Here is a 21535-nt window from a genome sequence, read left to right on the forward strand (position 1 = left end):
CGTTTTAGCTAAGGGAAAGAGAGTGAATGTGTTCACAGATAGTCAGTACGCGTTCGGCGTGGCCCATAGTTTTGGCCGTTTGTGGAAAGAGAGAGGTTTCATTACGTCCCATGGGACTAAGATTCAACATGGCCAGCTAGTTAATGACTTGTTGGAATCTCTAACCTTGCCGACTGAAGTTGCGATTGTGAAATGCAGTGCTCATAAAGCAATCACGGATGATGTTGGTCGTGGGAATGCTTTTGCCGATGAGACTGCAAAACAGACAGCTAGAAATATGATGAGTAGAATGTATGTTGCAACGTCTGCAAGATGGATTTCTGAATCTGGAATGTGTGAAGACTCAGTGGAAAGCGTGAAGGAAATTCAGAAAGAGGCGACTGAGGAGGAAAAACTTGCATGGAGAGAGAGCACGGGTAAATTAGACTCGAGTGGGTGTTGGATTGACTTGTCAGAACAACAGTGTTGGATGTTGCCTGATGCGTATGTGCTTGCAGTAGTGACGATGGCACATGGAACAGCGCACATCAGTTCAAAAGGGATTTGTAAGATGTTGGCTCCGGTCTGGAAGAATGATGGGATTAGTAAGTGTGCAGAGAGAGTGGTGAGAAATTGTATGGTATGCTTGATGCATAATCCTGGCAAGGGAATCCCCACACCTACAGGTCACTTCGCTCCTCCTTCCTGCCCCTTTGAAGTGATCCAGCTAGACTTCATTCACATGGATCGTTGTAATAACCTGAAATACGTCCTAGTGGTAGTTTGTGCTTTCTCCAGATGGATCGAAGCATACCCGCTAAAGGACAATACTGCCTTATCCACTGCCAAAATTCTTCTCAAAGAATACTTCCCCAGATACGGAATGCCACGGATTGTATGGTCAGATAACGGAAGTGAGTTCGTAGGGAAAGTTATGCAGAGTGTGTGTGCCGGCCTAGGGATTAGACAGAAGTTTCATAGTGCGAATCATCCCCAGTCCGCGGGTTTAGTCGAGGGTTACAATGGCACCCTTAAACTGAAACTTGCTAAGATACAAGCATCCACGGGTTTGTCCTGGCCAGACGCATTGCCGTTGGCTTTGCTATCAACAAGAGCAACCGTACATTCTAGAGTAGGGCTTAGTCCTTATGAAATAGTTTTTGGTCGTCCTGCAAATGTTTGGGGGGTACCTAGACCAAAAGAATTCAAGCAGCTGGAATACCCAATGTTAATTGATTACCTTTTCGACTTGACTGCTAAATTGAGTCTTATTCACCAACAGGTTTTCGATGCATTGCCAAAGCCACCGGAGAGTCCAGGCCATCAGCTGAAACCGGGTGATCAGGTGGTCATCAAAAATTTTGCAAGAACGAAAAATCTTCAGCCCAGATTCATTGGCCCTTTCCAAGTCCTACTAGCAACGAGAACTGCTATTCGTGTGGCCGGAAGGAAAAACTGGATCCATACGACACATGCCAAACGTGTGCCTCTGCCACTTCCTTACGACAACTGGGTAAAGAAAGGAATCGGTGCCTCTGAAACGGAACAAATCCCCAGGTTCATACCTTTCAGCGATGCAGAACTGATCCCGGATTCACCAAATCCTGACTCTCCTCCTGAAACTGCTCTTTTGAACCCTGAACATTTGCCATCTGCGAACGTGAACATTGCAACGTCAGCTGAAAATACATTGTTTCCAGATCAGACAGCTCCTGCAAAACTGAGATACAACTTACGTTCTCGCAATATGGACAAATAAAGCAGGAAACTGCCTATTTTCAAATTTGAATTTGCTATACATTGCCTCCAGCCAGGAAGTTTGCTAATACTTTGTATTGTTTCTTTTTGTTTTAAAATTGCCTTGCCGTCTGGGTGGCCGTAGGGTCGTGGCTGTGTGCCTAGTTGAATCTGCGGGGGTCAGACGCAAGGTCGATCTTTCTGTTAGTTCTGGGAACTCCCAGGGCTGATAGAGGCATTTTCATCTACGTACACATCATCAGTGGTCGCGAACGGTCGTAGAAGATGGAGCTTCCTGAGCTGCAACAAGAAAATGTAATTTATGTTCGCAGAAATAGACTGTACAGAATACTTCACAGCAAATGCTTTCTAATACAATGTGCAGTTACATTTTTAATTGTTTTGATAACGTTGGTGGGTGGAATCATCTTTGGTGTACATTTGATTTTTATGCCAGTAACTACAGTACCTCCCCTTGATCCTACTACTTCTACGGTTTCTTCTATGCATTCTTTTCACTCATTTCCTGAACACGAACAAGCTCGACGCTCAGAATTTATTAACAATACATTTGTACAGCTCTTGCATCAACACCAACTGGTAGTTAATACTACAGACTGCTGGGTGTGTGGCTTGATACCTCACACTATGGATAAAGGCATTCCCTATCTAGTTTTGCCTTTTAGCTACAATGGATCATTTCAGGCCTTTCAGACCATTTTTTCATATGCCCTTGAGACCTATCCTCCGCGTCCACCACGGTCCACTAAATACAACTCAGCCAACAAAGCTTTAGTCCAGGGAATTATTGATATGATTAAAGACGTCAATAATACTCCATCTTACCCTAGAGATGAATTACGGGTGTATTTGAGTTGGAACTCTACAGAGTATCGCCTTAGTTTGGGAGAAAGCAAGCGTAAAAGCTCCACTTCAGTTTGGGTCGTGCCTCACCGAGGTCAAGTCTGTTTGCAAGGAAATGGGAGAAATCCGAGAGCTCAGCTAGGGAGGAGTGAGTGCGTTGAGACTTACGTATTTCCGTCTAACTCCTCCCCTGCCTTTCTGACTGCTAGGGGTACCTACTTCATCTGTCAGGACAGAGCTTATACATGGCTGCCTGCTGACTTCTCAGGTTCATGTTATATTGCTCGATTGTTACCTCCGACATACACTGCTTCTTCAGATTATCACAAAACCAGAGTAGCAAGAGGTGTCTTCAGCAAGGAAGATACCGCTGGTCAAGAAGCTGGAGACTTTTTCAAAGGTTTCCTTCCGTTTTGGGGGCCTATGGCCAATAGTAGAAATCTACGTCAACTAACACGGGTAGTTGAATCTACTATTACAGAAACTGCTGGTGCCCTTAGTAACTTAACAGCTGAACTTCAGGCGGATCGTCTCATGACGTTGCAGAACCGTATGGTTCTAGACGTAATACTTGCAGATCGAGGTGGGGTATGCAGAATGATCCAATCGAGCTGCTGTGTCTTTATTCCAAATAATGCTCCAACAGTCTATGAAGCAATCTCTAAGCTACACAAGATTTCCGACTCTATACACGTAGATAAGGGAAACTGGTCCTTCATGGAGTGGTTTTGGACTCTGGTATCAGCGTGGGGATGGAAGGTTCTGATGGTCATTGGTGTCATCCTAGTATTTCTGTTCTCGTGCTGTCTTATTATCCAATGTGGTCCCGCTCTGTGTAGTCTCTGTGCTGCAACCTGTTTCAGAAAACCACCTGCATTAGGAGAAAAGGCACGAGACAGGATGATGATACAACAACATGTCACTGACCTAATGAGCATAGAATTAGACTCTGACTCTGATATAGACTGAGTAATTGCCTATGTAAGGGCAAAAGGAGGGTCTGAGGTTCCGTGACGATTTTACTCGTGTTTGTAACATTGTCGTAAATACATAATTTTGGTATCAGTGGACCGCAAATGATCCATTTAGTATATCCTGGTGTTTTCGCTATGCTACGAGCAAGAGCACTCCAGTTACAAACACATTTCTGTTCTACCCATGGCATCCATCTTAGAACACGGAAGCCATTTTGTATTCCTTGCCCTCACATAGTCAATGGACACACAAAGACCTCTTTTCATTTAAGGACACGTAGGCTTTAGCCGGCGGTTCACCTTGCGAGTGACACGTGCACCTTAGGCCAGCAACGCTGTGGCAGCATGACTCGGCAAGAGCTGCCTCCCCAGCCTGAGGCCAGTCCTGCTATACTGGTTCTTGTGTTCGTTGGCCTGATCATGATTAGGCGGCCGAAGCTGGTAACCGTGCCCATTTACGACCCACAAACATCTCTTATCCTGTCTTTCTATCTTCCACACCTGGCTCTGCTCCTTTCCTTCTGGGCCTTTATTAGGGGGAGGTAACGAAATTTACGATGAGGCGGTCCGGGTCTTGAATGAAGAATTGACATAGGATTATGATGGACTAGTAGGAACCCCTCATTCGTAATGTTTTGACATCAGATACTGTTGACGATTCCTGTGCAACGCCAAATATTTATTGTTTAAGACACGAATGTTTAGAACTGTGGTAACATGTAAAGAATTTGCCCCGAGCAGAATATTTAGTATATAAGGAACAACCCTCTTTGTACAAATTGAACAGGCTCCTAGACACTGCCCGTGTGCAGTTTCTGTGACTTCTGTGTCCCTGCAGTAATAAACCTTTGGTCTTTGACGCCACCATCGAGAAGCCCGTGTTTCTGTTTGTTTGTGCACCGAGACAGGTTGAACTCCGGGGTCTTCGGGTGTTGTCCCTGACACCTCTGGACGGAACCAAAAAGTCCAGAACTCCAATAGGCGGAGGTCAAGTCCAAGGAAGAAAAATGCCTTGCCCCCTTTAAGAGAACACACCATTTTAGTTATGTTGGGTAAAGGGTAATGATTAACAATATCTGTTTTGTTGAGCTCCCTCGAGCTGACACAGAGCCTAGCCTCCCCATTGGCTTTGTGGGCCATACCAATAGGAGAGACCCACTTCATTGCTTCAACTTCTTGAATGATGCACTTGGCTAAGAGATTGTCTAATTCAACTTTCATGCTCTCCCTTACTTACAGAGGTGCATTCCTGACCTTAACAATTTTTGGAACAGCATTAGATTTGACCTTTATCCAATGTACATAGTTTTTGAGACAAACCCAGTTCACCAGCAAAGACCTCAGGGAATCCCTTGATCCAGACTCGATTAGCATTACTAACAACCCTAACTGGTGATAATTCTTTTAGGCAGACAGATCTCATTGGGATCAAGGCAAATATGTTGATCACGTTATGAGCGGGTCTCCTTTCATCAAGACATAGATTTTTACAGGGATGACTCTCCCTTTGAAGTCAATCGTGCCCCAGAAATAACCCAGCTACTCAATAGTCACCCCACCTTAACCTATTGGTCTAAATTCTGGCTTCAACAGGGTGACTTGCCCAGCAGATTACGCACATAAAATGTTTTTGGGACTAGTCTTACCTTGGTCCCAGAGTTGAAGAGCATGCTCACTGGAGTATCATTTATCAAAACTAGCTCCTGAGGGCCATCACTAGCATTCCCTGTGACTGGGAGAATATTGATTCCTTCCAATTCCTCTTCGTAAAGATCAACTTCCCTGACTTTTTATGCTCGTTGCCCGTTCTGCAGCTCTTTGAGACGTGACCTTTTCTCTCAGTTTTGCACATGGCCTTCCAGCCAGGGTATTCTTTAACCTGTTGACTGTGGCGCGAATTTCGCAGCGGTGCGGGCATATTAATGAGTGGGAGAGGTTCGGACGGCCCCCGGCCATCCTGCGCACATGCTCACTGTGATGTCAGATGGCCGGGGGCCGTCCAACGCATGCAACGAGTTGCCACACCTGAAGCACTTCCCCTTAAAATTCTTTGTGTTAAAGGGCTTTGAAGTGGTGCTCGATTTGGGTTTAACAAATCTATCCACCAGCACTTTGACATTAATATTCTCCTTTTTATCACCTGAACTGTCTTTGCATATAATATGAACACATGGTTTTGAATGCTCATGACTTTTGGCTATGGTCAGCTCTTCTTGAAGTGATGGCGTGTTTTTTTGCCACAGGGCTTGTCTCGTATTGTCGAGGGCGCATCCCAACATAAACTGATCTCTTAAGAGCGCCTCTAAAGCTGCACCAACATTGCACATGGAAGTCAATTTGCGCAAGGTAGTTATGTACTGTTCGACCAACTCATCCTGCCTTTGCATTCTTCTCCCGACGTGATATCGTTCAAGGCCAGTACTCACTTTGGGGAAGTAGTGCAAGTACAAAATTTTGATGCAGATCTCATATTCAGTAAGAGTGGCAGAGTCACTATCAGAGGGTTCAGGAAGGTGTTCAAAGAATTCTTGTCCCTCAGAGCCCAAACAATGCATTAACCATGAGGCTTTCCTCTCTGCAATTAAGGAAGTGCCACAGACACACGCATAATGTGTGAAAACGTTCTTCCACTTCAGCCACGAGAGTGGAGGAACTCCTGGAGATGTCAAAAAGAAGAGAGGGGCAGTGACATTTTGCATGATGTATGTACTATGTTTTGACCTAGTTACTACTCAAGGGTGAACTTCAGTTATCTGCTTACAGTGCACAATATCCACACACCTTATAAACTGTGCGCATCAGCGAATCTGCGTGAAACTTCAGCAATTTAAATTTAGGCCAATGCGTACAGTCCCAGAAACTTCATTTGCTGTGCGCATCAGCGGAACCATCAGCCTGATTACTGATGGCACATATTTATACAGGGAGGAGTCACTTTACTCATGTGCTCAATTACATGTGTAGATGTGAGTCTGATGGTGCCTGATAACTGAAAGGCACATATTTGTTTACATACAATTTCATATATGTCTGATTTATTATTCCTATTACAGCGCCTTCTACCTTGAGAAGGCCCATCCTAGACCAGTGCGTGAACAAAACCCATGCCGCCAAATCAAGGACAAAGGGATTGGGACATGCTCTAGGAACACTAACAACAAATCCTACATCCTACATCAAACCTCACGTTTAACTGATGGAGAGCTTTGAGCGACCTGAAGCGTAATACTGAGAAAAAGTAACCTGGAGAATTGCTGCAAATTAAAGTAAACTAAAAAAAAAAAAACTAATAAAGAACTACATACCCACAGCTGTGCGACCTGGAAGCCGATTGTTTCTCAATATAGCCCTAGTTTGTGATTACATTACAGCGCTCACATTATGGTCCGCGCTAGAAGAGATGGGAGCCTGGGGTGTCTGGTCACAGAAGCTCATTTACATACAAAGGGGGTGACAGCCTGTTCACAATGCACAGCACAACTTGTTTACGTAAAGTGCTTGTACACAGAACAGGGTAAAGTCTTGTGTCTCTTTTTTTTCATTTTCTTTAATATATCCTGACCCTCGCTCTCTTCTTTTCTTTCTCTCATTTCAATTCATCATAAATTACTCAAATTCACTATTTCTTTTTCAGCACGGCACAAGTCGGGGGTAGCCACAGTTTGAAGGGGTCCCCCCACTATTATCTAGAAATGGGACTCGGTTCCACCTAGCTCCTTAGCCTGCAACTAATAATTGTTACTTTGTGCCCCGCACTGCAGCCACAGGCCTCTGAGTGTTTGTTTGTGTGAGTGGCGAAAGAGAGGAACAGAGAACTTGACAAAACTAGCCCTTCTATTGCTTAATACATTGTAAATGTGAAACACTTTGGGGCTTAGGGGCTGGATAAAGAATAACGTCAGGAAACAAACGGAAATTAAAAGCACATTTTATTTATTCTCTGAAAACTGTTTAAAAATGTAATTTCCAACTTCCACATATCTGTTTAAAAATATTTACACTTTCAGTAATTTCCGAGTTTAGTTACAAACTAATAGTGGGAAAAACACATGATGTATAAAAACTGAAAGAAAAAACGTATTTTTACATTATTTTATGTTTCTTGTTTTTTGTTTTTAAAACAGGCCGTCAACCTTTCACATGAAAATTATTATAAGGACCTGACATCACTTCTTGTGATGTCACTACATGTGACATCACTGTGATTTACATATGATAATAGGCTCTACACTATTTTCCTCCTTACTTGTGCCCTGTTTATTGGCATGACATGGGTCTATAGGTAGTAAAAATAAACATATAAATTCACAGGTGTTCAGCCCGTTTCTCTGGTCATGTCACACATTGACATGTATTCGGCTGCTTCTTCTATTTTTAGGTGAGTACAAATAACGTGCTGTTCCCCCTCCTTCCATTTCTCTTTTTCTCCTCCTTTCCTTGTCTCTCTCACTCTCTTTATCTCTCCCCCTCTCGATCTCCCACACACTCCTGTTAGCGTTAGCTTCATTTATATCACTGCCACTTCTGGCATTCATACGACAAATCCTTTCAAACATTTGAGGACAAGGGACAATCATGTGTGGAAGGCGAGTTGCCCGGAGTGCAACGGACTGTCCTGGCACATATATGCTTTTGTTGTGGGATTTCGCTATTTCACCACATTTTTCAAACAGTGTCTACTGCTTACAATGGCTTAATTCTGTTAAAAAGTAGAGTTTGGCAAGTAACAAAATCAACAGGGAGAGCTAAGTCAGAGAGGAGCCACGGGTCATACTTAGTTATAAGGCCCGAGGCACGAGCTGATCCATCAACTGATAACAGTGTGTAAAAGATGCAGCAAACGTTACTTAAAAACATGTTATATGCTCTTTTATATCTAAAAATAGGTTATTTCTTGAACACTTGTGCTTTGCTTTAGTTCATTACATATACTGCAGTGGCATTTGTTAATAGCAATACATACATTTTACCAATGAAGCTTCTATCTCCAGGGCCCTAACAACATGCCTACTTTGGGTGGGTTGGGTTTATAGGTTTTATCACTAATCCTACAAGTTAGCTGAATAACCGTTGTTAGTCCCAGTATTGTTCAATGTTGCTTTTACAGGAAGTGTGGTCAGGTGCGATTGAATGTTTTTCTTTGTATCTCTTCTTCACCAAATAAAAATCAACAATGTTTCTTTTCTTTTAATCCACATTGTGCTTGTCTCCCACTGTGTATCCTGGTACATCATGTCACTTTGCTATGTGTACGGAAGTGGACAATCACTGGGAAAAAAACTTTTTAAATTCTGCACATACTGTTATCTATTTTTCTTCTTTACTGCTAATCGTGTCTTCTATCATCTGGTATTTCAATGTCCCACATAATTTGAATTGTATCTCTTTCCGAAATTCAATCCTCTCACAATAACTGCACTGTTCTTCTCTTATCTATGTCCTCATATGGGTCAATATTATTTTTGATGTTCTTAAGTTCATTCCAGAGTCCCTGCATCTCTAAGATTATTTCCATGTGAGTTAAATGAAGAAGTGTATTCACTGAGGGCTGTGTGGGATCGAAAATTGACAAAAGCCTTCACACTTTCAGTGCCCTTCTATGTTTTCCCCCTGTGTGTTCGCTGATGACTTTGTAGCTCAGATATTCGACTAAAGCTCTTCCCACATTCATTGCACTTGAATGGTTTTTCTCCTGTGTGAGTTCGCTGATGATACCTTTATGCTGAAGAGTTGCGAAAACTACAATGATAGGGTTTTTCCCCTGTGTGTGTTCGCTGATGACTTTGAAGGTGTGATAACTGACTAAAGCTCTTCACACATTCACTGCACTTAAATGGCTTTTCCCCTGTGTGTGTTCGCTGATGTCTTTGAAGGCTTGATAAATGACTAAAGAACTTTGCACATTCACTGCATTTGAATTGTGTTTCCCCCGTGTGTGTTCGCTGATGACTTTGAAGGTGTGATAACTGACTAAAGCACTTTGCACATTCACTGCACTTGAATGGTTTTTCTCCTGTGTGTGTTCGCTGATGACTTTGTACCTTTGATAATTGACTAAAGCTCTTCCCACATTGAATGCACTTGAATGGTTTTTCTCCTGTTTGAGTTCGCTGATGATACCTTAATGCTGAAGAGTCGCAAAAACTACTTTCACATTCACTACAATGATACGGTTTTTCCCCTGTGTGTGTTCGCTGATGACTTTGTAGGTTTGATAATCGACTAAAGCTCTTCACACATTCACTGCATTTAAATGGCTTTTCCCCTGTGTGTGTTCGCTGATGTCTTCGGAGGGTTGATAATTCACTAAAGCACTTTGCACATTCAGTACACTTGAATGGTTTTTCCCCTGTGTGTGTTCGCTGATGACTTTGAAGGTTTGATAACTGACTAAAGCACTTTGCACATTCACTGCACTTGAATGGCTTTTCTCCTGTGTGTGTTCGCTGATGTCTTTGAAGGCTTGATAACTTACTAAAGCACTTTGCACATTCAGTGCACTTGAATGGTTTTTCCCCTCTGTGTGTTCGCTGATGTCTTTGAAGTTGTGATAACTGACTAAAGCACTTTGCACATTCACTGCACTTGAATGGTTTTTCCCCTGTGTGTGTTCGCTGATGATTTTGTAGCTCTGATAATCGACTAAAGCTCTTCACACATTCACTGCATTTAAATGGCTTTTCCCCTGTGTGTGTTCGCTGATGGCTTTGAAGGCTTGATAAGTGACTAAAGCACTTTGAACATTCAGTGCACTTGAATGGTTTTTCCCCTGTGTGTGTTCGCTGATGTCTTCGAAGGCTTGATAACTTACTAAAGCACTTTGCACATTCAGTGCACTTGAATGGTTTTTCCCCTGTGTGTGTTCGCTGATGACTTTGTAGCTCTGATAATTGACTAAAGCTCTTCCCACATTCACTGCAGTTAAATGGCTTTTCCCCTGTGTGTGTTTTATTATGTCTTTGAAGGCTTGATAAGTGACTAAAGCACGTTGCGCATTCAGTGCACTTGAATGGTTTTTTCCCTGTGTGTATTCGATTATGTCTCTGAAGGTGTGATAACTGACTAAAGCACTCTGCACATTCACAGCACTTGAATGGTTTTTCTCCTGTGTGTGTTTGCTGATGGTTTTGCAGGTTTGATAAGTGACTAAAGCACTTCATGCATTCACTACATGTAAATGGCTTTTCCCCTATGTGTGTTCGCTGATGTCTTTGTAGGTCTGATAATCGTCTAAAGCTCTTTCCACGTTCATTGCACTTGAATGGTTTTTCTCCTGTGTGAGTTTGCTGATGATTCCTTAATGCTGAAGACTCGCGAAAACTACTGTCACATTCACTACAATGATAGGGTTTTTCCCCCATGTGTGTTCGCTGATGCCTTTGTAGGTATGATAATCAACTAAAGCTCTTTACACATTCACTGCATTTAAATGGCGTTTCCCCTGTGTGTGTGTTCGCTGATGTCTTTGAAGGCTTGATAAATGACTAAAGCAATTTGCACATTCACAGCACTTGAATTGTTTTTTCCCTGTGTGTTCGCTGATAACTTTGAAGGTGTGATAACTGACTAAAAGCACTTTGCACATTCACTGCACTTGAATTGTTTTTGTCCTGTGTGTGTACGATGATGATTTTGTAGCTCTAATAATTGACTAAAGCTCTTCACACATTCACTGCATTTAAATGGCGTTTCCCCTGTGTGTGTTTGCTGATGTCTTTGAAGGCTTGTTAAGTGACTAAAGCAGTTTGCACATTAAGTGCTCTTGAATGGTTTTTTCACCTGTGTGTGTTCGTTGATGACTTTGTAGCTCTGATAATCTACTAAAGCTCTTTACACATTCATTGCACTTGAATGGTTTTTCTCCTGTGTGAGTTCGCTTATGACTTTGAAGGCTTGATACGTGACTACAGCTCTTTACACATTCACTGCACTTGAATGGTTTTTGTCCTGTGTACGTGTGCTGATGAAGCTTGAGTAGTGATGACAAACTAAAGCTCTTGCTGCATGTGTATGATTCTTCTTTCTTGGTTAATATCTGTGGGTCGTGTATATATGTGTCTACATCCCATGATTGTATTTCCTGATGGGCCAACCTGGCTGATAAATCACTTGTGTTTTTCTCACACACTTTATATGTGTGCAGTATTTTGCACGTTTGATTTCTGTTTTAACAATAAAATGCAATAGCCACCAAATATTTGCCACACTCCTAATACGTAGAAGGTATCTTTGTAGGCGATTGTGCCTTTAGATTGGATTATGGCTATGCACGCTTGCGGGTAAAGATATATCTTCCTTTTGGCCGGTGCAAATTGGGATAGTCTGTTGTATTGTAGATAGACAAACTCCTCTTTCCTTTACCCATCAGTTGTCTGGCTCCGCTCTGTTGTGCTCTTCTCTGCTTACTGTGCTTTAGCCAGAAAGAGTTTACAATTCTCCTAGAGCACGGAATGATGGCTTGTCATCATTTTAGAAAACAGAGCACTGCGGTAATCACATCATACCGATACCATGATAAAAGTTGGTATTTGACACTTGTTTATACAGGAGACGGTTTGTTATTGTTGTTGCCTTAATTTTCCTACGGTAATTTCTTCGTCTAGTTGTGTGGAGGTGCACAGCTCAGCCTCTTACAATCACTGAACTGTCCTTGATGCTTCATCCAGGATCTGTCAGTTTATGTGCAGGGTTCTCTGTCGCCGACTACGCTGATGTTTTCCTGAATACTGTAGCTCATTATTTCTGCTATTATTGATGATTTACAGCATTCGCTTCATTATTGATGGTCATTTCATACATTCAAGGCTTGTTTTCTGTTGGATGTAAAGATATTTAAAATCACTAAATTGAAACATAATTGAATGAGAATTCACAATGTTTAACTGACTGTAAAAGACATTTTGGGGGAGATTTACTAAATCTCCATGGAATGCAGCGCAGCCCCCCGCAGGAGGCTGTGCTGCGTTGCGCGACAGGGAGGGAGCAGGAGAGCACCATTTTTTCAAAGATATGGCTCTCACCTTACCTTTCCCTTGCACCAGCATTGATTAGAGCGTGCCTGCGCCATTCACACGCCTTAGCACCAGAGCGCTAGGGTGTGTGTGTGTTAGTCCAGCATAGGTTTTGTACAGGAAAGACACACGTCTTATACGAAATAATATGCCTAGACATGAGGAAAAGCTTTTCCCGCTTTGTATGCATGTTGCACAGTGCAGCACGCATGCATAGTCAGAAAAGGAAGTAGAAATGAAAGCATTTCTCCTTCCTTGCGCCTAGTTTAGAAGGGTGCAGTTTTCTCATGATAAACCCAATCTACTGCATTTGGTAAATTGGGTTTAGCATGAGAAACCATGGGTGGTTGCACGGGAACGCCCATGCACCACCCTTTCCAGGCCCCCATGGCACAAAGTAATGTGACTCAGTGCTATGCGCTGCTTCACATTACTTTTACGTTATTTGCTGGAAAGAAAATTAGGAAAAAAAGATTTTGCACTGTTTTGTGCCACTTTTGTGACGCAAACACGGTGCAAAATCTTAGTAAATCTCCCCTTCTTCTTTACCGCCTTTGAAACTTAGCAAGGCATATTTCATCACACACTGATATTTAACTAAAAGTTCTGTTGATCAGGTGATATCTTATTAATGTCTGAAAAGAAGGTGATTTACCATTGTTCACAGAGTAACTTAGCAAAGTAAGGGCGCTCATGGAGCACCCAAGTGCTAAGGGTATAGCTTAAGATAGACGCATATGGTCAAGATTTCATTGAAACAACAATAGATTTTAGAAAAAGAGATGGATCAGGCTGGGCTGCAAAATTTCCAGTAACTCTTTATGAAGTATACAACAAAAGTAACTCCATTCACACACTTCTTCTCGTTTCTTTCCTATTCACTTAAGATCATCTCAAATACCAACTCCTGTCTTTACCTCGCTGTTCATAAGTCACCTCTGACACTTTCAGCAGCTCCCTTGGTTCAAGCATTTCTGGTTTCCTCTAACCTGGAAGATTGGAACATTATTGTGAGTTGAGGGGGGTTTCCTATTGCCATAACATCTTTCCATCTCCCTGAAACTAGTGCAGCCCACAGAGCCTGGTTCTAGCCCTGAAAGACAACTTTAAAAAGCAAGTCTTTAGTCCTTCATAAAGTGAATAAAGTTCTGTAAGATGCAGCTCCTTCTGGGGCTTTTTTTTAAAACAGAGAGAGGGGCCCGTCCTTTACATTATACGCGCAGATAAGGCAAACGAACGTTGATTCATAAAATTTAATATTCAACAATATCAGTCATTTAGTACTTCTAGAGAATCCATCACAACCAATAATTTACCTGACATATCCCCGCCGCAGAATTGTGCATATTACTCTTTTTTCCCCCTTTTCTACCATTACATGGCATCTGGCTTGACGTTGTCCGTTTGGGGCCCAGGATGCCACTTTGTGACTGGATGGGCATTTGGCAGAGCGGGAGGAGGTGTCAGTTATCCTCAGGTGATGCGGCATTTCTACCTTTCTATATTTCTCATATTCAAGTTTACCTAGTTTCCTGTCCTTCAGCTCCCCTACTGCCCTGTGGCTGCACACTCACTTTGTGGGGTTCATCAGAAGTCAGATAATGACCTGATAGTCACAAGGCCATGGATCTCACTTCTTCTAAAACACTTATTGCAGACATAGAGCCTAGTTAGGAGTATTTCCAATGGATTATTGCCTCAAAACTAGGGGTGGGCGACGAATTCCGCTCTGCCGGCAGACTTTGCAAGTCCCAAATAAACCTGGAGAACATAGTTTCAATAGTTTTGAAGTATTGTGGAGAGAACTCAAGGCAAATTGTTCTAAAAAAATATAGGAACCTAGGTAGAAACAGCATTTTATTCACATTGCACCTGCCACCGATGGTAAGATGCAGGTTGTCCAATCTGATCAGTTCTTTTCTAATGCGGCCTAATAGTGGTAAAAGATTTAACTTCACAATATTATCCACCTTGGAGCTTATACATACGCCAAGATACACAGCATGATCCACTACCATATTATCCCTCATCTGTATTTTATCATTGTTCACAATCTGGGTTTTCCCTGAGTTCAGTTTATATCCGGAGGTTTTACCATATCGTTGTGACTCTTCCTCAATGATCTTAATAGCCTCTTTAGGATCAGAGGTGACTAGAACTATATCGTCCGCGTATGCTAGAATTTTTGATTCATAATTATTCACCCGAATAGGTGGTACAAGAGGATGGCTTGCAAGTTTGCGGATAAAAGGATCGATATAAACTGCAAATAAAAGAGGTGAGCAGGGGCACCCCTGTCTGGTTCCCCTTGTAATGATAAAGTTCTCGGATAAAGTCCCATTTATCGCAACTCTAGCACTTGGGTTAACATAGAGTCCTTGGACGGCCTTAATAAATCCCCTAGTGATTCCGCAGTTCAGCATAGCTGTCCATAAGAACTTCCAGGAGACCCTATCAAACGCTTTTTCCGCGTCCAATAGAAAAAGGGCCATAGGATCTCCTGTAGTCTCAGCATGGTCAAATAGAGATATCACTCTCTGTACATGATCGGTTGTCGATCTGCCGGGGATAAACCCGTGTTGGCGGGTTGAGACGATCTTATGTATAATCGGTGCCAGTCGCCCCGCCGGGAGTTTAGAATAGATCTTTGAGTCCCCGTTAATCAGAGTTATAGGACGGTAGGAGCCCATTTCCAGGGGGTCCTTGTTTTTTTTCAAGAAGACCATAATCTTATCGGTGGACCAAGAAGGGGGTGGCTTCCCGCCCTGGAGTATAGAATTAAATAGCTCCATCATATTATTTTAAGTTGGTCTGAGAATTTCACAAAGAACTCAGTTGGAATCCCATCCACCCTTGCTGCTTGGCCAGCTGCCAAGGAATTCATGGCTAGCAATATTTCGTCCCAACTAAGGGGGGAATCCAAACTGTCTTGGTCCTCTTGCTCGAGGCAAACGCCAAGCCCTTGAGCTTAATATTCCTCAAGGTCTTCTTGATCCCTCTCTGGCTCTTTATACAACTCTTGGTAGACCCTCTGAAATGCCGCTCTCATTGCTGACGCGTCAGTTCTCAGCCCACCATCTACGTCTTTAATAGATTTGACCATGTTGGCTGTCGTCTCCTCCCTTGTACGGACTGCTAGCTGATGCCCCACTTGTTCACTGAGCTTGTACGATCTTTCTTTGTAAATACTAGCTTTGGTAATTGCTTTCTCTGTAAATATCTCTGAGATCCGGTGTCTGGCGATTGCTACTCGCGCTAATTCATCCGCAAGCTGTCTTGTTTGAGCGGCTATGATCAGGTCTGACTCCGCCCTACTCAAGTTCTGTTGTAACGTGACTAGCAGTTGTTTGTCTGTTCTATTAGTCCTGAGAACTGAAGAGTCTCACCTCTAATGCCGGCCTTCATCGCATCCCAGACTACCTCAATGGGTGCGCTGCCCATGTTTATTGCTAAGAATAATGGTATATACTCTCCCAGATGTCGGCAGTACTCCTCATTTTTTAAGAAAGCTCTTTCAAAAGTCCAAGTCCTTAGAGTGGGAATGCCGTTACTACAAGCTATATTTAGTTCTAGTGGGTTATGATCTGATAATACCCTCGGGAGCTTCCTTACGTTGCATATGTCCTTTACTGAGTTTGAGATGAGCATGTAATCCAGCCGAGCATGACGTGAGTGTGGGTGAGAGAAGTAAGTGTACCCGTGGTCCCTGGGGTTTCTCAGTTGCCACCCATCAGTCAGGCCATGTAGCTCGCAGAGATCCTTAAAAGCCCTAAAGACCTTCGGTTTCCTCTCTTGGTATTTAAACTCGGGCCGAGCGACCAGTTTCCTGGTAAATGCAGGTTGAGATCCCCACAGACAATCAGGGGTAGAGGCCAGTGTACTAGCTCATTAGAGATGCTCACCAGAATATCTGGGTCATCCCCCACATACCCATAGACTGAGCATACGGTCAGTATGTTTTGTTCATTGTTGTAGTGACATTCCGTAATGGCCCATCTTCCAAACTTATCGGAGATAGATCTTATAAATTGAAGGCCCCCCTTTCGCAAGGATGGCCACCCCTTTTGTTCGTCCTACCTGTGTGGAAGCAATTATAAATTGGTACCCTAATGTTTTGAATAGACGCTGCTGTCCCCCTTCTTTATGTGTCTACTGTAGGCAGACTATATTGGCCTCCATAGCTAGCAGTCCTACCGCAACCGTTTGCCTCTTTTTTTAGGTCATTAAGGCCACAGATGTTCAACGATATAATTCTTAATCCAGCCATCCCCCTTCTTTTCGCTACTTCGGGTTTTTACTGTTACTTGATTTTTGACCCCTATTCTTACCCTAGCCAAATTATTCCATTGTGGTTTATTAATCTTGTTCCATACCCTGTATGTATCACCTAGAATGTGTATCCTCCCTTGGTCTCCTCCCCCTCCCCTCCCTTCCCACCCCAGCACCCCCCTATTGCCCCCCGCCCCCCTCCCCCCACCACCCATTGAGGCGTCCTGTATCATAGGGCACCCAGGTGTGGGAGTCCGTGTAGTCAGTGCGCCTCGGCTTGCTCTGTGGCCTAACCATGAGTAAATACAATGAAGCAATAGGATGAGGGGGGTCATTTGTGAGAGTAAGCTTTTCTCTATACCTTCACACCTAACCTTATATTATAGCATATTTTGAATACAAGCCTTTACCCTTCCCCCCCATCCTCCCCTTCTAATAGTGCCCCATAGTTCTAGACAGCTAGCAGTGTTGCTCCTCTTTGTCTTTTATTGCCTCCTTTTCTATTTTAGGCATTTTGCTGTTTTCCCTTGCTTCGATTCGCTGTCTCTGAGATTTCTTTTAGATAGGACTCTGCCTTGATTTCGCTTGTGAAGCTTCTTGTTGTTCCCTTGTAGATTATTTTGAGGCACGCTGGATTTTGCAGAAACACTGTCGCTCCAATTTGCTCAAATGAGGTGAATAGCTGTCTCATTCTCCACCTTCGTTCTACCGTAGCATGGGCAAAATCTGGACAAGCAAAGAACGTGAAGCCTTTGTATTCTCTCTTGCTTGTCGGTTTGGCAATGTCATACATAGCCTCTCGAAGGATAAAGTTCCCGAAATGAACCAACATAGCCCTTGGATACTGAGGTGTCTTATGAGAACATTTAGATAGCGTTAGGGGGAAGTGATCAACCCGACCCCTTTTTGAAGAACATTGAAATACACATGTAGCTGGGGCGGTTGCCAGGGAGGATCTAGATCAGTGATACTCAAAGTACGGCCCGGGGGCCGCATAAGGCTCTCCAGGTCTTTACATGCGGACCCATGGGCAGCACCAGCACTGGGCTACCGTTTACTCGACTCAGCACTAATGAGGAAATAAAATTGGAAAGTGTGCCCCATCGTTTCCCTTCTCTGCCTGTCCGCCATTTTGATTCAGACAGCACCCTTTTCGTTTTTCGTGTGTCATCCATTTTGTCTCCAAACCCACGAGCAAGACACCCTGCACCTGGCTCCTCTGTTCATTGACCACACATTCTTGTGGCTCTGCCAATTCCGAGAACCAACAAGATAGTTCCTGTTTTAAGAGACAGTTCCTGTTCTTGACTCTAAGCCAGAAATAACCCCCGGTTGAGAAAGGGCCTTCAACTGAAAGAGCATTTCGACACTGAGGAAGGACCCTCAACTGAAGGGAACACATTTCGACACACTGCATGCACTCTCACGAAACACAAGAGACGCCCATACCTTGACACATCTGGTTAGAAATTGCTGTTTGTCACTTCCTTCCTTCTTCTTCTTCTTCTTCTTTTTGCTTACTGCCTGAGCTGTATAAATATTCCGCTGTGTTAATAAAACATCAGACCACTCCTGTAGCCGCTTGGTGCTGGAGCTCTCCCTTAACTCGAGTTATTGAATAAACCCTTCTTTACTCGAATACCACGGACTCCTCTCTTTACTTAATTTAAAGTACTTTATTGATATAGAAATTCTAAGACAAGGTAATATTAAATTATTTACTTCATTTCTGGCGCCTGAACAGGGACGTTCCATCTCCCCCACGCGCCAGCGATGTCGGACCCGGTACTGCCTCCTCCTGACCTTCGACGGACTTCAAAGTGCACAGAAGCGGGGAATTCCTGCTAACTCCCTCGAGACGAAGGGGGGGGGCGACTGCGGCCCGTCATCCACACGAGGCGGTGAGGAAGATTGCGGAACGTCCAGACCCAGAGCCCAACCCGTGAAGAAGACGAGTCCGAGGTCTTGTGAGCCCCGTTTCTGAAGCTGCGCGCATTTCAAGATCAACAGGCATTCTAGTTTGCTTCTCGGTGAGTACTGCTGAAAGTATAAAGACGGACCCACAACTTTTGTGGGTACGGTAAAGATATATGTTTGTTGTTTCTCATTTCTATTTTTAATAAAAAGTCGGCCATCATGCCTATTTTTTCGAAAATACGTAAGATGGGAACTAGAAAAAGTATTCTCGAGAAGGAGATTCCCCTCCCTCCTCGAGATACTCCAGGACATTTTATGTATACAAAACATGGCATTGGTGCAATTGTTTATTGTGATTTATGGGTAGATTACACTAAAGATTTCGAATATAAATATAGGTGGCCCGAGACAGGGACTTTTGACATGGAATGTGTACTGAAACTAGAAGAACAGTTGTGGAAAAGAAAGGTCCGACAGTCACAAAGTGACGCGGTCGAACTATGGAGAAAAGAAGCCCATAGGAAGCAGGAGAAAGCATTGAACAAAGTCAAAAAGAGTAAGAGAATGTCAGAACAGGTCCGGAATGAACGATTACAAGAAATAGGACGAGAACTAGAAAATGAAAGAAATAATAGGGAACAACTAGCCGTTTCCACCGGTCTCTATCCTGTATTACCCAATACTTCCTCGCAGATGGAGACCGTCCCACCTAAAACACAACCCACTGCCCCATTTCCAGAGGATACTTTCACCACTTTTCTCTTAGACACCCCACCTCCATATGACACCCCAATAGTTCAGGCACCCCCACAACAGCCCTTGAATGCCGAACAAGTCCAACCACGGCCTTGAAATAACGAAGGTGCAGAGGGACTAGCCAAAGGGAACACGATTCCTGAGTGTCCCTATGATCCAGCCCCAAGTACCACTGGGGAGGCGGGCCGAATAACAAAAATACTTCGTGATTCATGGATAGAGATTAAGGGTTTACCTGCTATAAGCCCACTCCTTGAGGCAGCTTCCGAGTTTCTCCGTACCGGGGAAGACTCTAAGGCTGTTAACAGATTAACCAAAAGCAGACTTTACGCTATCAGGGTACACATGTATAAGTTCCTTATTTGTTGTTTTATTAAACACTTACAAGTGGGAGGAAAAGATGTACCCACGTCATTTTATGAGTTATTGGACTCAACCTCTGACCATACCGATGTAGGTTTGGTAAACAACGCACTTGATAGATTCACCCGTAAGGGGACACCTACTTGGCAAAATGTACAGACCGAGGAGGAAGAGAACAGAGGTGAGGAAAACATAACACTACCGGTTGTAAAAGCTCTACCAGTAAGACGCTCCATTTCCACGTCACGATCCCCACCCCTCCCATTCCTCCAGGGCCATCCGAGACGGCCGTCTCCAGATGACCTGTTTCAAGCCACGGTAGTAGCATTAGACGACTGGCTGGACCAGGAACCTCCGCTTACATCGGAGGAGAAGGAAATAGCCAGAACTGAGACCCTATGTGTCTCTCAATATAAGATATATGACAATGATCTCATAGCCCAACTCTTTCTAGCATTACCACGCCCACATCAAAGATTAGCGAGTCTCTACATGGTACAGCATCTCATCACTCTCAATGACACTTTCTTAAAACATGATCCAAGACTAGAAGACTTTCTGTCTGATTGTGCTGATAACATATTCCTCTACAATGGCTCAGTTTTTCTCAACAGATTCATAGATTTTAGACAGGAATACCAGAAAGCGGTTGAATATAGATCTCTCACTGATACTTGTGGACCGGTTAGTAAACTTCCTCAAACATGCCATTTCCCCATGAGGGAGGTTCATCCCAGGGCTGACGCAAATGGCGCGTTACAACGCATTTTTATTTATGTACCCTTGACAAAACTCGAATTACTAAGAATGAAAGAGATGGTTCCCCCTCACTCAAAAGACCCTGCTGGATTTTTCAAGGAATTAGGAGACGTATTAATGATGGGAACATATACCCTTTCCGATATCACAGCAATTCTGAAATTATTGTTGCCCTCGGGTATATATCACAAACTACAAGAAAAAGATTGGGAGGTGGCGGGCGAACACATTATATGGAACGAACTTCAGAATGACGAAAATACTAGGGTAGCAGGTCAAGGTATAGGAGACAAACTCAAAGCACTCCCTGGCACTATTTTGAAAGTGTTACCACAGTTATTGACAGTGAAAAAGGAGGACTGGAATGCCATTTCCTCCTGCAAACAGAAACATAGGAGATTATTACACAAGACTTGAAAAGTGTTTTGCGGTAAATAGCGGTCTTACGCCGACAAGCGAAGCTTACCCGCATCTGTTTGTTTCCAAATTAGTAGACAACGCCTTGCCAGCTATAAGGGAAAGAGTACTGAAGGTAGAGAGTACCTGGCAAGCCCATATACCGCCACAGGTGTTACAAATGCTACAATACCATCAAAACCGCATTAGAGATGAAGAAGAAAATGATAAGAAGCGCATGAAAGACACAAAGATGAAAGCATTAGTAGCCCAGACTGCACCCCAGCGCCAACAGACACCAGGTAGTCAGACAAACGCGAAGAGTACTTGCAATTACTGCAAAAAGTCGGGACACTTCGTTAAAGACTGTTCTGTCTTAAAACACAATTTGGCCACTGGTAAGACACAGCCCCGTCCATATCAGCCAAAACAGAATGCCCCACAAGGCACTACAGCACCTCCAGCTCCACCGACAGCACAAATGACCCAAATGTACATTGGAGATGATGG

General features: G+C 43.4%; 2 protein-coding genes across 2 annotated transcripts in view; one reads left to right on the top strand and one right to left on the bottom strand.

Moving 5' to 3' along the window:
* The window catches only part of LOC144805506 (uncharacterized), a 308335-nt gene that overhangs the window by 243003 nt on the left and 43797 nt on the right, over positions 1-21535 (top strand). The window lies entirely within an intron of this gene.
* The window catches only part of LOC144805496 (uncharacterized), a 47851-nt gene continuing 35315 nt past the window's right edge, over positions 9000-21535 (bottom strand). Inside the window, 3 exon segments of the mRNA XM_078672041.1 lie at positions 9000-10995; positions 11334-11484; positions 14554-14828. Coding sequence (XP_078528167.1) covers positions 9152-10995; positions 11334-11484; positions 14554-14828 — 2270 coding nt within the window. The 3' untranslated portion in view covers positions 9000-9151.

Source organism: Lissotriton helveticus (genome assembly GCF_964261635.1).
Source record: "Lissotriton helveticus chromosome 1_1 unlocalized genomic scaffold, aLisHel1.1 SUPER_1_unloc_12, whole genome shotgun sequence".
In the NCBI taxonomy this organism is placed as follows: domain Eukaryota; kingdom Metazoa; phylum Chordata; class Amphibia; order Caudata; family Salamandridae; genus Lissotriton; species Lissotriton helveticus.